The 18,055-nt window shown below is 39.1% G+C and overlaps 1 protein-coding gene across 2 annotated transcripts in view; it reads right to left on the reverse strand.

Annotated features, from left to right (window-relative positions):
• khdrbs3 (KH domain containing, RNA binding, signal transduction associated 3) overlaps positions 1 to 18,055 on the reverse strand; it is a 153,023-nt gene that overhangs the window by 46,834 nt on the left and 88,134 nt on the right. For both annotated transcript variants that reach the window (XR_014772098.1, XM_084739726.1), the window contains exons 4-6: positions 11,523 to 11,669; positions 10,518 to 10,657; positions 1,640 to 1,820 (exon numbers count right to left, since the gene is read on the reverse strand). Coding sequence is in view for 1 of the 2 variants with exons in the window: in XM_084739726.1 (XP_084595852.1) it covers positions 1,640 to 1,820; positions 10,518 to 10,657; positions 11,523 to 11,669 (468 nt within the window). In the remaining variant the exon portion in view is untranslated. The remainder of the gene's footprint in view (positions 1 to 1,639; positions 1,821 to 10,517; positions 10,658 to 11,522; positions 11,670 to 18,055) is intronic.

The following is an 18,055-nucleotide window of genomic DNA, read 5'->3' on the forward strand; positions in this document are numbered from 1 at the left end:
TCAGCTAAGAATCCCACCTACAGTGAACGGGTACCAGCTGCAGTGGAAAATAAATTAATTGAGAAAAGAACCTGGTACCAAAAGCGCATTTAGTTGAGTGGAATCAAGCTGGGCCGAGCTGAGCCAACCATGCAGTGGAACCTCCCCTCTACAATTTAAAATAGACTTCATAGTGACTAACAGGGCAAAAAATCTTATAATCTGATCTTTTTTTTTTTTTTTTTTTTTTTTTGGAATAATCATCCTCAGAGTTTTGAAAAAGGAAACAACTGTTCCAATAATATTTTGAGTGGTGTAAGCAGAAAGAATAATTTTGCCAGGGAGTTTGTGTCGTGAGAATTTGCTGATTTACCAGTGAGAAATAAAATACTTGAACCAAAAGGTTGTCTTTGTGTATTTTATTAATCAGTTGGAGTCATAGCCTGAATGTTTCTGCTGAAAGGGCAGGAAGTGATAGCAATGTGTGACCCTGAGCACAAGATACAGGTAGTCTTGAAAGCATCCATATCAGTAGGACAGGACAGTCAGTTCTGTTCTCATGGCCAGACTGTAACAATTAAAAAATACTTGAGTGATGAAGTACACAAGTTATACAAGCTCAGCATATATGTGGGTAAAAGGTCAAACTGTGCATAATGTAGTAATGATAAATTTCTATAACAGTTAGCAATAGGGTTTACAGTAGAGTAAACTCTCCAGGGTTTGGTTCAACTGGACTACACAGTGTTGGTGAGAACCCACACTGAGAAAATAATCCCAACGATGGCATCAGACTTTAACAGAAAGCCTGTGTTTAGAAGCACAGGCAGAGTCTGACAGATGTTATTTAGTTGCATTATGTAGATTTCAGGATTTTGAGAGCTTAGGGACCAAAAGTAGGAATATGGCGGCTTCTGCTGCTTTGATTTGACCATTATATTAAAATCAGTTTCTAGTACTACTTATATGGAAGTTCAATACTACTGTAAATCCCTAGTCTACAATTCTGGTGACATGTGGGAAAAGTAAGCTTCAAGCCTTTATGCCAGAAAATATTCAGACTTCTTCTTGGATGGGTTTAGGGGATGGTTTTGTTTAAAACTGCAAGATTTCTGCCAGAAATGCTGAAGTCTAACTTCTCTAATGTGTGGACACCATAAACAATTATCTTTCACTGAAGAGGGATAAGCAGCCCGGCAACTAGCAGTTATTTTCATTATTGATCAACCTGCTGATTGATTTTTAAATCAATCTGTAGATCGTTTGGTCAATAAGAATTGCCAGCAAATAATGAAAAATGCCTTGTACAAGCTCCCACAGCACGAAACAAGTTGATTTGTTTGTTCAATCCAAAGCCAAAATATATCAAATTCACAGTGATATAAAATGAGAAACTGAAATGGGCAATTGTTTGGCCTTTTTGCTCGAAAATGACTTATGGTCCAGTGAGTGATTCTGGAGAGTAGTTGATTGTTGAGCCACCAACACAAGGTGCTGGTATTTCATAACCTGGGAAGGAGACTCAACCATCAACTATATTTCTCCAGAATTGCTTACTGCACCTTTAAATTGTATTTTTATTGACTAAATGGCCTTTAGTTTTGTATATTTGTGCATATGGTATGGTTGCTGACTTGCCCTTGAGTTGCAGCATACTCACGTATTCGCCATATGTGTCCTGAACTATGGGAGGAGCCGGCCTGTATCCGGCGGTTGGAGGTGCGCCTCTGGCTCTCTGAACCCCCCTCCCTCTGGAAGATGGAGCCCGACTGGGCGGGGCTCCTCTGGGTGCTGCTCCTCGGGGCACAGCTGCATGCAGGGGAGGAACTCCTCCTCGAGTCCTGACAAAAGACACAGACACCCACCCAGTTTTAGATAGAAGAACACAAACTCAAATACTTTTTCCAATATCTTATTAGGCTTTTTGAGGCTAATGTGATACATTCTGTGAAGTGTTAGACAAAGAAACAAATATGAGTGCATTGCGTGGATGGATTAGGTAACATTCAGTGTATCCACTTTCTTCACAACACGTTCAGATGATCTTAATGCCTTCAAAGATACTATTACAAGCATAGCATTATATATCATCAATATGAGCTGTCCAGATCTTTATGTTGAGGTGCTGTAATTTATTATGTTTGGAGTCAAGCTGCCTCGTCTACTTCCACTCCAGTTAATGATTTTCTACATCGGCCAGAATGGCTCAGTACAACCGTAGCGATGAATCTGATACATTCTGCAGCAGGTTATATGTGTAGGTGGAGACAGAGGAACAGCGAGGGTGGAGGGCAAGTTCCTCCAGTCGAGAAAAAGTGAGTCACGTCCATTACTCAAAACACAGCATGTCTTGTGGCTGAATTGCTTTCCTGTCTATTAAGGAAAACGCAGATGAAAAAGAGATATTTCTGCCTGTTGTGATGGATGCTTCCCTGTGTGTTTGTTGATTTTTAAACGTTCAGTCTTGAAATAAAGCTGTGCTAGTAGAAAAAAGACGATTTTTACCAGTAATGTTTTGCATATCGTGGTCCAAGTTTTGGGTGAGGTAAAATTCTGCACAGAAGCGACCTGTACTGTAATCAAGATGAAGGAAAAGTCAAGCTGCTCTGTTGGAAATCACAGGCAGTCTGATCTCATGGTCTGGTAACATGTTGTTTGAAGCTTTCTGCACCGGCTGAGCTTTCTTTTTAAAAACGTTTAACTGGTTTGAAGCAGCAGCACAAACTCTACCAAGGTTGCTCTCCGGGTCATTTTCTTTCAATGCATTTCATTTCAGCTGTGCGGCATATTGGTGAAACGTCTCAGATCTGGGGCACAAGGAAGAAAAAAAAATCTCTCTAATTTTCTGACTAACGGGGACAGCGGAGGATGTTTACTTGATAGAAATTAGACCGCCCTCAAGCGGAGAAAAAAAAGACACTGTAAAAAAAATCATACAGGAATTAAGTAGAATGAACTCTTTTGTCATTAACTTAATGGACATATACACGTTTTATTTGTTCAAGTTGATTAAACTTAAAATTGTTAGTTTCATGAAATGACATTGAGCTCTTCTGACTTGAAGTCTTTTGACGATGAAAGAAATTATCAGCATATTAGCAGATTTCCCAGCATGCACTGTTTGAGAGAAAAACGTAATGAAAACAATGAAAAAAAAAAGGTTGAGGAAACTTGAACTTTCAAGGAAGCTGCCTTCAGTAATTATTTTAAAATTTGAATCCAACTCAGCTTTTTTTTTTATATATAAATTGTTTTAAAATAAATTAAAGTTTTGCTGACCTACAATCTTTTGTTGAAATAGTTTATTTTTCTTCTTTACGGAAATTTGAATCCGGAAGTTTTAGAAATGAGCTCTGAACCTGATTTCTTAAACTCAAAGATTCAAATTCATCTGAAGAAGAAATGGGAATTATCTCAAGAAAACATTATTAGTTATGACTTAACAGTTATTGTTTCAACCTAATATCTTGCATGTTTTCTCAAGTACACCTGAATTAATATCAAGTTTACTTGACTTGAAAAGTTTATTTGTTTTGAATCATTACAAAATTACCTCAACTTGTATTTTTAAATTCAGCCCACTTAAAAGTTTAAAGCAGCCAAAACACTAACTTTTTTCACTTGAACAAATATTACAATTATTTACAATTATTTTATTTTTTTACCACTTAATAATAATAATAATCATCATTAATAAATGGTGAATTGATAAATAGTTGATTCAAAAACAATTTTAAAAAACAATGAAATGAATCAGAATGTAGCTGTTAACTTCTATCAGCTATGATACAAAATACAATTTTTATTTTATATCATACAAACTAATGATAACATTACATAAACTACAGCATTACACATTTTTAATAAACATTATAAGTTTGTTGTTTGTTAACATATAAAGTGTTAGCAGTTGTTTTTTTTTGTTTTTTTTACAGTGCAGTTGAGTCTGTTCCCCTTTAAGAGCAGGACTTCTCTTGCAGCAGCATCTCAAGACAAAGTCAAAGCAAAGAGGAAGATGTGAAGTCTAAATCCAGAGCGCTGCTCCTGATCAAAAGTAACATGTTAGCGCGAATATGTAGAGAACTGCATGCGACCAGAAGCCTGTGGGACTCACTGCTATCACACTCATATTAGTCACGGTAAATTCTAATTACACTGTAATTTAAAACACAGCCAATTATATTCTGACTAAGAGCAATACAAACACCCCAGCTCGGTGACCTTGTTTATCTCAAAATCTGATGAAAGAAGTGTGTTTTCTTTTATAAACACAAAGAACAAACAACACGACTCTGCCTTTTGTGTTTTTTTTTGTCTCTCTATTAAAGCCCAGCAGTGACGCAGAGAGTGTTAAAGTCTTCTAATGGCCATGAGTATTTTTATTTGTAGTCTTGTGAGGTCTCAGAAGAGCTGGAATTAGCGTGGGTTCACAGGGATAGTAGAGAGAGGCAAGCATCTACTGGAGATCATTTGCATATAAAGGCTTTTATGCAAATTTGGCGTTGCTTTGCTAATGTTTATGGACACCAGACATTGCATCACTGTGTACTACCAGACAGTCTTTGCAATCAATTCTGTTTTTCTATTAAAGGTACTTGCTCACTTAATGGCCAGTCTGACCTATTTCAGCACACATGAGCGCTGGTGTCGGGTGAAATATGGCAGCATAACACTTCCATTCACCAAATGCACGCAGCATGAGCCCAAATCACAAAGCATGGCTGAAGAGAACAGACGAAAGACTTCCCTGGCCACAGATGCTCCATATTTATCCAAATGAAACTGTGTCTCCTAAAAGCAGTTTAATCAGGAGGAGGCACCAGTTTATGATTATCAAATGTAGATCAGTTTTTTTTTTTTCTTTTGTTACAAGTGCCACTGACCAATATCAGTGGCCAGTTTTTTTTGGATTGCCACAGTTGGTCAACAACATAACAGCTGAATGATGCTACACTGATTCTACATTGAGTCTTGAATAGGGCTGCAACTAACAATTAGTTTCATCGTCGATTAATCCAGTGGTTCCCAAACTTTTTCTTGCATTCTCCCTTTGTCATAGAGAACTAAATAAACCAGAAAATATTCACATCTGAGAATCTGACATCAGAGAATTTGGACAGTTTTTATTAAAAAAATGACTCTATCAATTATCAAAATGGTTGGCAATTAATTTAATAATCGATTAATAATCAAGTAATTGAGGGGCAATTCACACTAAAATCAAACGTACATTTATGCATACAATTTCTATTTTTTGTGCACTTTTACAACTGAGAGTCTGTACAGAACGTTTTATTTTGAAAATTGAGTGGATTCTCTATGCCGTCCCTGCATTTGCAGAACGCAGAACAGCCATCTTCGTTAGAATCTAGTCGTAAGAGTGAAAAGGGTGGCTTCTCATTAACAAAGACCTAACACTATATGACCATTACAGCTTAATGTATATTAGCGAACAGCTCCCATGTGGGTGTATGTTATAGGATAATAGGGAAGGAGTGACATGTAGGAATGGACAGAGGCCAAGAGGTGTAGCTGGGAAGGTGTGATCAATGAAAGAAGAGGGGGAAAGGAGTGAAATAGTCCTCGTGATTGAACTTTCTCTAAGCTTTATTGACAGCTCCGTTCAGAGAAAGCTGGAATCATCAGCATTAGATGTCTTGCTTCTCTTGTCCAGCTGGTTTCCTTTTGGTGAACAGAAAGAAAGCCTTGCTAGTTCAGTAAATATCCAGTCTTGTGCGAAGTTGCACAGTGCAACTTTAAAATGATAACAGCAGTGCCTTGGTTTGTAGTTTTATGCCAATCATCTATGGTTTCTGCCTCTTCTTTGTAGTTCCTGCTGATGTCTGCGCACAGTCAGCATAGTTAGAAAAATATCAGGGCTCATTTTTCTGCCTTCAGAAGACGCTTTTTGCTGTCATTCATTCTTGTAGAATATGAGAAACAACTTCCACAGAGACAGATAACCCATCACATTAAACAGGAAGCCTTTGTTTGGCTTGTTCCAAGTTTTATTTCAGTCTGTCCTACTGGAATAATTTTATATCAGTATGTACCTGTACATTATGATACACTGCGCTTCCTGCCAGTCAGCTAATGCCAACAAATCCTAAATTACATAATGGGTTGTTTGTCAGTGTCTTCCAAAATTACCCATATGAGCATTTTCTGATCCACCACCTGTAAAGGGACAGTTCACCCCCAAATCAAAAATACAAATTTTACCTGTGGTCTGCGGTGCTATTTATTCATCTAGATGAGCAGAAATGTCTGCCTTCTCTCAGATATAATGGAACTAAATGGCACTGGGCTTGTGGGGCCAAAAAAAATAGATCTGAAAAACTCAACAACAACGTCTCATGAAATCATGAACCCAGTTACTCATAATAATAATCCACAGACCTCGTTGTGAGCGGTTTAATGTAGGGACTATTTTCTCTCTCTCACACAACATATGCCAGACGGTACCACCGCGCAGAAGAAAATATTTTCATGAATGTTTTCATCCCATGCTGTCATAAATATGCTTAGAGTACAGTATCTTACAGTAAGATTGTGGACATTGAAGGTTACTAGATTTGTCTGCTGGTAGGTGATGGAACACAAACTGCAGCATCCATCGTCAAAGTCAGACACAAGCGGTTGTCCTGTGCAGTAAAGCACCGCTACTTTCACCTTTACTTCTGAGAAAAGATGGCCGTTATTTGCATTTACACAAGGAGTCAGGAAAATGTGAACATCAGTGGCCAGAATTATGGTGTTTTCACACCTATTTTTCAGCTCCAGATTTGATGCATCGTGCCCCAAAAACATGTGGTGTATTTATCGAACAGGTGCACCAGGCTGGAGCTGCTGTTTGTGTGTCATTTCAAACTGGGAGTAGAAACAGCAAAGATAAGATCTGGAGGAGCCACAAGGAAGGAAATATGACTTTAACATTAATTCTACATAAAGACCTTAGATAAAGAGAAATATCCAGAAAATGTACTGTTACTTAGTCATCTAAAGATAAATAAACTAATTAAATAGACCCATAAACTAATTCTGATAACTTAAGAGAGAAAAATAGAACTAATTATTGAACAACAACATATATAATAGTTTGCATTAAACAACCAGGGAGGTTTTGAGCTTGTTAATTAAACTAAAATATGAACATGAAAATGATTGTGTTATATCTCTAAATGATGCAATGTCACTGTCACTGTTTTTTTCTTTTTTAAATAAAACATTCATTTAATGTATTTGACTGTTTTTACCTCAGTATCCTGGCCTGGAATCTCATCATTTCAGGGGCCACTTGGCCTTTGGCCAGGACAGCAACGCAATCAAATAAAATTATGATTTTAAACAAACAGAAATAATGAATCTAACTTAACAGTTAAGTGTTCAATTTTTTCCTATTTGTTAACGCTAAGTACAGGGACACTGGAAGTCATCCAGATGTTCCTCTATTCTAAATAGCACACAATATATAATGAGTTTGTATTAAAAAAAATAAATAAGAAACTTACTCAGAATAGTCAGTGAATAATAAGAAGGTCATTTGTTGTTTTCTAAGCCATTCTATCAACCTAAGTATTCTACAGCTACTCCTCTCAGCCTGCAACAGAATGAATCTGATTGGCCAAAAGGTGTTACCGTACTACCTACAATATAGAGGCGCAACCCCACAAGGTCAGACTCAGAGCATGCATGCGCTTTTTAATCACAGCGCTGTGTGTTAATTAATAGGCTGTGTTGTGTTTTACTGGCACACAGCACACACACAAACACATATCTGCTGCATGTTTTATGACAGTAAACTGTGGGCCTACATTTTTCTGAATATATTTTAATATGTTCTGTGTTTAAAAAAGATAAATAAATAAAACATTTTTTCTCCCGTTTCCTGTCATTGTATTTCCTATGAACTGAGAAATGGTCTTGATTAGACCTCCCGGGAATCCCGTTTCCCGGTATTAAACCATAGAGACATAGAGGCAACACATCCAGCAGCACAATGAAAATACAGATGCTTTATAGGAAAGAGGAACATATATAATGTAGATGTGTTTGTCACTGTTAACAGAGACTCTAGTCTGCCATGTAAACCATGTAGGCTTCACGATCAAAGAAAAGCTGTTACTGCCACCGTACAAAATTCCGGCTCTGGTAACAACACCGTCTCCCCTCCACCTGCTGCACTCCAAGCTGATGGACCTGCCGCTCTGACCATCCCACCACTGGCTTATGTATATTTTGTGTGTATTATTAATTCATCTGGTTTTCATTTCCCATGAAGTTTGTTTATCTCCTGTGGCATTAATAATCTAAGTACTCATAAAGATTGTATAATTCTAGGAGCAACCTAATCTCTCACATAGCGTGGATAAACGTCGTGGAGTCAAGATCGCCATGTTACCATGTTTTTCCTGAACTCAGACATCCCAATAGTGAATAAGCATACAGTATGAGCTCTCCATGACTCGCAGCAGGCATTAGGAGGGCAGCCCCAGGATCAGTCCAGGAACTGACTGTGTAATGAGCTGCTGCCTCAGTAAATCAGGAGCTAATGCACACATGTCACAACCCCAAATTCAGTGAGCACTGCAGCCAACATTTGACACATTCAGTAGATCTACTAAATCTGAACCAAACTGTATGGGCAGTTGAACATGTTTGGCACGTACAGAGAAAAAAAAAAAGTGTCTGTCAGGAAATAAGGTCTAAAATATAGTAAAACTTTAAAAGAACAATGTGTAGGATTTTGTGCAATCTGGCAGTGGGTTTGCAGATTGGTAACACCTCATCTCACCCTGCCCCTGCCAAGTATGTAGAAGAACCTCCAGTGCCGACGAAAATCCACAAAAATGCAAAAGGCCTGATCTAGAGTCAGTGTTTGGTTTGTCCATTTTGGGGTACTTTAGAAACATGCCAGTACAACATGGTGATCTCCAGTGAAGAGGACCCACACCTTCTATACATATAAAGGGCTCATTCTAAGACAATGAAAACACAGCAATTCTTATTTTCAGGTGATTGTATACTAATGAAAACATACTTGAATATTATATACCATTTATGTCATATTTTGCTAATATATCCATCTAAATCTTACACACTGGGTCTTTGATGTGACATCTGTCTTGTACTCAAAAAACAATACCAAAAGATACATTTAAAAAATCAGAACTGCAAGTAGCAGTTACTAACATTCGAAGTTGGAGTGCAAATTAGGAATAAGACGAGTGAGCACCAGTAACAAGTACAAAGCAGAAAGTCAGAGAAAGTGTTATTTTCTGATTTCCACACCTCCACACAACAACAGATTTTGTGTTAATACAGTGAAGCAATCCTCAGTTTGCTCTGCCTGTGTGTGTGTCTATGTGTGTTTAACTCTTTCTGCGGCTCTCACACACAGAGAGCAGAGAGAGGAGACAGAGAATGTGATGTAACCGTTGGTCACTACTTTTTAAAATAAGAGTTCTGACTTCAAAACGCTGCACTGGCTGAAAAAATACGACAGTGATGATTTAGAGGGTTGATTATGTTTATGAGTCAATACGAGTCAATATGCCTTTTACTCATTCTCCAAATCTATACAAGAGTGGTTACTGGACAATCGAACATGCATCAATCTGCTTTTGTTTGTGCTTATGGGCTTATGTGCTTTTGCATGTTATCTTTTAATCTTTTATCATATGCCATCAACCTGCCAGGGACTGCAGATGAAAATTTACTTTTAATCACCTTCACCAACTTCCTTCCTCACTCTTACGTACGCAACACATAAAGTGTTTTCCTGCAGGTTGTTGGAAGTAGCAACCAGCTAGCACTGACTAGCAAATAACACAGTTACCTTGAATTAATGACATATATCAACAAAATACATTTTCATGTTATAAATTATAGCATTAGCATTCTCCAAATCTATAAAAAATTGGTTACTGTGCTTATATACAGTATGCTTTCTTTAATGTTTTTTGATATATGATTATGTCAATGTTTTACTATTTACACTTATGTGCACAAGTATGCATTCTTTAATGTTTTTCACATGCCTCTAATCTGCCTTTCTCTGTGCTTATGTGCTTTTATATGTATTAATTAATGTTTTTTTACATGCCGTCAGTCTGTTTTGTCTGTTTATGTGCTTTTGTACGTTGTCAGTTGATGTTTGTTAAATGCCATCAACCTGCCAGGGACTGCAGATAAAAATAAGCCTCTGCAGCTAAAACTGGCACACTTATTTATTGGACTTAATTGCTCATTTTAATTAATATGCATTGTCCTTTTTAAATGAAATAAACATAAACAAATATGTCTGGTGTTTTGTTGCCAGACAGAGGCAGTCATACAGTAAATGTGCTGTAACTCTAAATGACACCATTAACTCTGAACATGCAACATGATACTGTACACGTCCATTTACCAAAAAGACCTGCCTTCCCTGTAGCTCCTGAACTGTAAATAATACCCACTCACCAGCTGAAATAAACTGCATGTACACACAACAACTTGCGCGCACACTCACACACACATGCTTGGAAGCAGGTTACCTGGGAGGACCTGGAACAGGGGTCCCTCTTCCACGGACGGCTGACTTGCCCCTCACCGATGGCACCTTGGCATCCTCGGAGCCGCCGTTCAGGTATGTGAGCTCCTGCAGCTGGGCCTGTCTGATCTCATCATTGTAATCCTGCACACAGAGAGGCAGCATGTTCAAACACACACTCACACACACACACACAGACGCAGACAGCAATAGACTCGCTTTCAATTACACTGTATTAAATTTCGTCCTTTATCTCCAGGGCTACAGCCCCGGGAATATCTAATTAATGTACTTTACAGTACTGCCGTGACCGCTGTTCCTGAGGCAGCAAAACATTTCAGATCTCACGCTGATAAATCCTTGGGACCCCATTTGCCTTTATCTTCTCACACAGTTGTTTTTTGCTGCTAAATTAAAACACATAATTAAGATGGAAATAGGTCTTTAATCATAAAACAATTGATATGATTGTCATGTGTCCCCTCTATCAATAAATATGTTTCATGGCAGCAGTGGGAAGACGTAGAAGGGAAGGGATGGGAGGAGGTGGGGGAGGGGTCTGCTGATAATTAATGATGAGATGTAAATCATCATAGCTCTGAGCATCACAGAGATCATCCATAATGAATGGGGGAAGAGTAAATAAGCTCCGTGCTGCATGCTGCTGCCAAGGAGGGTTTGGCCCGTGCTGAGATTCCCTCCTGCGCTCTTTTATTCCTGTTTTACCCACTGACTTCCCACCCAGGATCACACACACTGAATCAGACACTTCCCTCGCACGCACGCACGCACACACACACACACGCGCGCTCCTGCAAAACCTGACAGAATTACAGTGCAAGTAACAGACAAAGAGTGTGAGTGAAGGAGTCTCCGCTGTTACTCACCGGCTTCGCTGTGGACAGGCCGAAAATGAGTTGGCCGGGGCCAAAGAGCAGCTGAGGAGAGATTCAGGAGGAGAGCCAGAGAACGTGTGTGTGTGTGAGCGTGTGGAGAGAAGTGAACTTACTGGTATGAGAAACTTCTTGATCTCCTCCAGAGCGTGACCCATCCTGGCGTAGGCCTCAGCTGGCGGGGCGAACACTTCGATGAGGACGTGCAGGTCTTCGTTCAGGTGGTGGTATTTGGCCTCGCCGCTCTGCCGTAGCTCTTCTTCCTACAAAAATCACCAAACAGTTATCATACACTCTGAGAAATAGGGCTCTTCCTGAAGGGCTAATTGTAACATAGATTGTATATTATACAACAGATTTTTTGTGCTTCATCTTGAGAACACATTGTGGTTCTTCTTAGAAACCCTGGAAGATTATAGGCGACACCCTTGGAAAATTTGAATGAAAATTTTTAATCTTCCTGGGTGGGTTCTTTATGAAATCCTTGGAATATAGAAGGCTTCTTTGTTGAACACTAGCTGATTTCTACATTAAATTCTTGGAATATATAAAGGTTCTCCATATAACTCCCTGGTTAGGTTGTACATGGCACCCTAGCAATATAAAAGGGTTCTCAGTAGAAGACCCTGGATGGGTTCTAGATGCAAACCTTAGAATATAACGGGATTCTCATTGGAACCCCTTGGTTGGCTTCTAAATGAAAATCTTAGAATATAAAATTGTTCTCTGTAGATCTCCCTGGGATGGTTATAGATAAAATTCTTGGAACATCAAAGTGTTCTTGGTAGAATCTCCCGGGTGGGTTCTACAAGACACCTCTGGAATATAAATTGGTTCTCTGTAGCCCAGTGCGTAGATTCCACATGAAACCCTAGGAATATAAAAGTGTGCTCCTTAGACTACCCAGGGTGGGATCTAGATGTATCCCTTGGAATATTAAAGGGTTCTTAGTAGAACCCCCTGGATGGGTTCTGCAAGAGACTTTTGGAATGTAATAGGATTCTCCTTAGAATAATCTGGCTGGGTTGTGTATGAAACTCTTGGAATATAAAAGGGTTCTTGGTAGAACTCTGAGGGTGACTTCTATGAATAAACTTGGAAAATAAAAGGGTTCTTCTTCCTAGAACTCCCTGAGTGAGTTCTACATGAAATCCTTTAAGTATAAAAGGGTTCTTGGTAGAATACCCTGGGTGGGCTTACATCAAACCATGGAATATAAAGAAGTTTTCCCACGGAGGGTTCTGGGTGGAAGGATTCTCTGTTTGGGTGGAAATGTTCACAGATGGTTCTAGATATAACCCCTTTTGTTGGGTTCCAAGTAGACCCTTTCTAAAAGTTTCTCCCAGGAACCAAAAATGACTCTCCAATAGTAAGTGCTTTTATTTCTACAAGTGTATATCCTCAGTGTAGAGAATGAGTGTGTGTTAGCTGTCACAGTCAGGAGCATTTATCCCATTTCTTTGTATTTCGAAGGATTTACTGCAGAGAGTTTTTCCTTATATGCATCTCATAATGATGTTTGATGCTTCCATGCTGCAGAGTTCCGAAAAAACAGGCAGAAAATATTTATGTGGATCCTTGTAAACTTGTGTTTCTGCGAACAGGCAATCCTTACAATCCTTTCAACTGCGGCTGTCACATTTTACCGATTGCTTTTGTCCCTCACACAGCTGCCTGTCCGCATAACAAATGTACAGATAAAATACGTGCTTTTATACACTTCATCATAATATCTGCTCTGTTTGTTGCAATTTATCTCATCTATGTGAATAAATTCAGCAACTCTGGGTGGCAAGTATAATACTTGATACGACTCAATAGTGATTTTATAACAATGTAGTGCATTATGTCTAAGAATTAAAAAAATAATAATTAAAGGGATATTTCAGATTATTTGAAATGGAGGTTGTATGATGAATTAGTCCATAGTAAGTGTATTAACTACTGTTAACACTATATTTAGAATATTTTTAGCACTTTTCTTTGCAGGCAGACAGCCTTACTGGCAGGAAACTGCAGCCAAATCTTGTTGTCCCCAAACTACCAAACTCCATAGACAAATCAGTAATTTTACCTTGCAGAACACGGGAGTTGTTGGTCTACCACTGCCACTTTATTTTAGTTACTTTGTTTTATCATGTGACCTCGGTCTTTTAAAAGGATAGTTTGGATTCACCAAAGTCACACAATAACACAAACAAGCCAACAGATCAAGGCAGTGGTAGACCAGCAACTCCTGCATTATGTCAGGTAAAATTCTTTATTTTGCCAGTGGAGTTTGGTTAGTTTGGAGAAAATGATATTTGGCTCATACAACAGAGGTTTCCCATCAGAGAAGGCTGCCTGGCAGCATGGTAAAGCTGTGAAAATATTCAAAATATAGCATACATTTAAACTGACTTTTTTCGGTGGGCCTAAAACACATTTTTCTGACAACCCTCTCCGTGGCAGTTCATTGCTTCTCTGGAGGCGTGCCGACCAGCATCTACAACACTGACTTTGATAAGTACCTCATACAGTCCCACTTCAAATAATCTGAACTATCCCTTTGATGTGGACAAAGAGTATTTTTCTGGGAGAAAATTACTGGAGTGTCAAGAGTAGTTATTTATCTACAGAAGAACAAGATTTGAAAGTATCACCTCTTCATCAACAGAATATCTAAAGATAAAGACATCAAAGCGCTGGGCACATTTTACTTGACTGTCAGGTGAAGTGCCAGAAAAAAAAAAGGACACAGCAGCAGAGAGACAAATTAAAAGCAAGGATCTAAAGGATTATTATCTTAAAAAGAGCAAACAGTTTAAGATTGTTTTGTGTTTGCTTTTTGGAGGAAAAATAATTCTCCAAAATAATTTTTTAGGCCCTCTAGCAGTGTTGCTCCAGGGCAATGTCTGTCTGTCTGTCAGTCGATCCGGTTTTGGTCGATACTGAAATATCTCAGCAAGTATCAGATGAATTGCCACAGTGCAGATATCCATTATGCTCGGAAGGATTAATCCCTCTGATTTTGGCGAGCTTGGTGATCCTATGACTTTTTATGTAGCACCATCATTGGGCAAAACTCTTTGCTTCATCAAGCTCACATTTTTGTTCCCTTTACAGGGTTTAACACAAAACATTAGTCTGTGGCCACCAACATATTCCATGGAGGTGGCCCCAGGTTCTCTTGACATGCCAGATGGTTTGTTACACAGAACCATCTGGGAATTTGTCCTTAGAAACTGTTTGGAAAAGGGCATACCCTCATACCCTCCTGACATTTTATTGGGTGTATGGTATTTTGACAGTATTTAGGTAAAGCTTGTGAAAGTGTTCAACTAAATTGTACTCCACTATACTTCTACAGTGTGCTTCTACTCCCACGATGTAGGCGGAGCTGATCGTCATATCCACACTATTCCCATAGCTGGTAAACAACACACACACACACACACACACACACACACACACACACACACACACACACACACACACACAGGAGCTCCACTTCAGTCTTGAGAAGCTGCAGCCTTTATTCACTGACAAACTCAAACCTAAAGTGGAAATGTACAGTGCGGTCACTGTACTTATTCCGCCAGGATGACAACCTGACACTGCTCAACTCTCTCTTTGCTCAGTGCGCATTCACCATAACTCTGTCACCATAGACAGTAATTAGTCTGCACCTCTCCCTCTAACGCTCACCAAACTTACTCATGACGAAACGCCACTCTGACAAGTCAGGAGTCTGCAGTGTTTGCTAGTTTACCTTTAACATCTGGACTAAATCCAAAATAATCCAAAACAAGGGAAGAAGCATTTTTCTATTTTTTTAGTAATTTAGTCCTGTAACTTTATCCCCAAAGTATCATGTTTCTTCTTCTAATGAAAACTATGTTTGTCTGCTCAGCTGCGCTGCTGCACAGAGACTGACCCTAGTGGCGTAAGCTGCACACTACAATACAGCATCTCCTTATCAGTTAAAAAGAAAGAGGGGTGTCTGTATTTATTACAGTATTGAAAATCAGACCATCAGGATTTCTTAATACCCCAGCAAACCCATCTGCTAATGTGGCTAAAATCCTATTTGTTTTGAACAAAACATATTCTAATTTCTGCCGCAAGTAAATATGAACAGTTTTCAGAACTGATCCATGGTGTCCATATTTCCAAATATTGTCTTAATACATTGATTCATCCATCAGTATGATGGAGTTTGACAAGTGATGTCGATTGCAAGATGTTGATCAGCCTGTCAAGTCAAACATGTCACGGCTGACAAATGCTGCACCAGACTTACAGTTCATATGACATCTTTATTTACATGAACTGTGCTCAACAACATAAACTCAGCACGATTAGTTTTTCAGTGGCTGATTTGAACAAATGGCCACCTTCAACAATAAGTCTGCCATCTTTGTTGGCGTTCAAACATCAGCCACCTGTTTCCTGTACAGAGCATGTCAACATTCAGGAAAATTACAGATTTTAGTTTTAAAAAGGTGTGTATGAATGCCTAAAAGAGGATGGATTTGTTGTTTAGTTGCTCAAACCCCTGAAAGTAGAGCAGATGCAGCTCCCTCCTCTCCACCTCTGCCTGCACAAGTACAGTTCATTTAGACTGCAAGAGAAAAGCATACCATGTAAACAGTGAGGGGCTGCGCAGGCCATTCAGTGCCGACAGAAGCAGGCCAGAATAATGTTATTGATGGCGAGAAATAGGACAGCAAAAACCCCAAATGTCTCCACCACATTACACAAAGGAAACAACAGGTTTGGCGTCCCAGTTTCTTCTTTTCAACAAAAAAGAAAAAAAAAAAGTCTTCTCCGGGGCCTTTCCAATGGCGGCAACTTCCTCTTCCCCTTCTCCCTCTCCAGCACCAAGCACGCCAGTGTCTCTGATGTCACCTAATTATAAATAACCTTCTTTTAAGAGTGCCTGTGGTATGTTAATGATATGTTAATTTCCCCCATAAATCTGTGCTTTACGAGCAGAGGGCTCCTTTGCACATAGCACCAGCGCTGACGGAGCTGCTGGTGTCGAGCGGGGAGTGTAAGCAGGGTGTTAGAAAGAGACGATCTGTCTTTCCTCTTCCCTTTAATGTGTTCTCTGGTATATTTGCATGAAAAAAAGATATGAAAAACAATCATTATCATCATCAGCCAGAAAACAGATGATCCGGTTTACATGTGTCATCTGAGGACTTTCTTTAAAAACTGTCCATTTTTCCATTTCCATGTTCTATTTAACATATGAAAGTGTCAATGTTCTATCTAGGGGAGATCTCATTTGGTATGAAACCAATCTCTATGTGTGACCACAGCATTTGCATATGATATTGTAGATATAATAGCAGCTTTCATACATGGGGGCCCCTCTCGCAGCGCTGATAAGAAGCATCCGTGATCCAGCAAAAGAGTCCAGCTAAGCAGCCCACGGTGGGAGATTACAGCTGTCTGTTTTTCATATCTATTGGCAGCATCTCCCTCCTGTTTACATTTTTTTTCCCTCTCTAAATCTACTTATGAAAAGCCCTTCATCCTGGAAACAGAAGGCCACGACGCTCTGAACGCAGGAGCTCCTGCAGACGGAGCTTAGAGGTAAAGAATAATGTCAAGCTTCGAGCGTTCATGCACAAATGAAATTACGGACAGAAGCTGGAAAATGGGAGTAAATTCTGACACATCACGTTGCGTGCAACACAGATGTCTCCTAGTTCTATACAGTGTTTGTTTACACTTTTGACATTCAAAGATCACGTCCTATTTAATAAGGCAATGTAAACATATACTTGCCATATAATGCCAGCTTGCAGCAGTCTTAAAGCAGTGAGAGTCCTTGCCTGTACCAAGAGAGACCATACTGTATCTGCCCTTTATTGGCCTCCATTCACTGGTTCCCAGTAATATAAAGAAAGATTCTTTCATTTGTTTTTAAAGCACTGCATGGACAAGCAACAGTTTGTATTTCAGTTTTCCTCAGCTAGATCTATTGACCAATCACTTAAAGTCAAAGGTGATAAGTGATACCTATGCTGTTCATGATTAGTTCTTCTCTATACACTGACATCTATAAACCGATGTCTATATCGTAAACACAAGTCTGATAACATATATATAATCAACATATGATTTTTTTTATGGTCATCAAATTCCACGAAAAGAACAAAACCAAGAATGAATTGATCCTGTAAATCCAAAGCCTGATACATTTTATTCCTCTGAACCATAAAGCTCCATTGTCCTCCAAAACCTATTACAAATACATCAATGAGCCACTATTCTGCTGCTGTAAATAATCTTCATCATGTGTATTAAAAATAATCCCAAGCAAATGCACTACTTCTTCTGAAAACCACAGTGCTCAGTAGGACTGTGATGATAACAGCATACTGCAGTGTGATGCCTGTGGTGGGGGTGGGGTTTACCCTCATCACCGCAAATTTTATTTTGAAGGGTTAATCTCATGTTGAGATCAGTGCATCTATCTATTAATACACCTAAAGATCAGCGTTGTCACACACAAATCAGGAACACAGACTCTGATTGGTCGACAGACTCGACCCAAGGCATCGTGGTATTGCCAGTGGGAAGCTAAGAACATGCTAACAACAATAATAACTGAATTCAAGATGGAAATATGCATAAAAAAACTACAGGAGACATT

Source organism: Lutjanus erythropterus, chromosome 16 (genome assembly GCF_056507025.1).
Source record: "Lutjanus erythropterus isolate fLutEry1 chromosome 16, fLutEry1.hap2, whole genome shotgun sequence".
Taxonomy (NCBI): Eukaryota; Metazoa; Chordata; class Actinopteri; order Lutjaniformes; family Lutjanidae; genus Lutjanus; species Lutjanus erythropterus.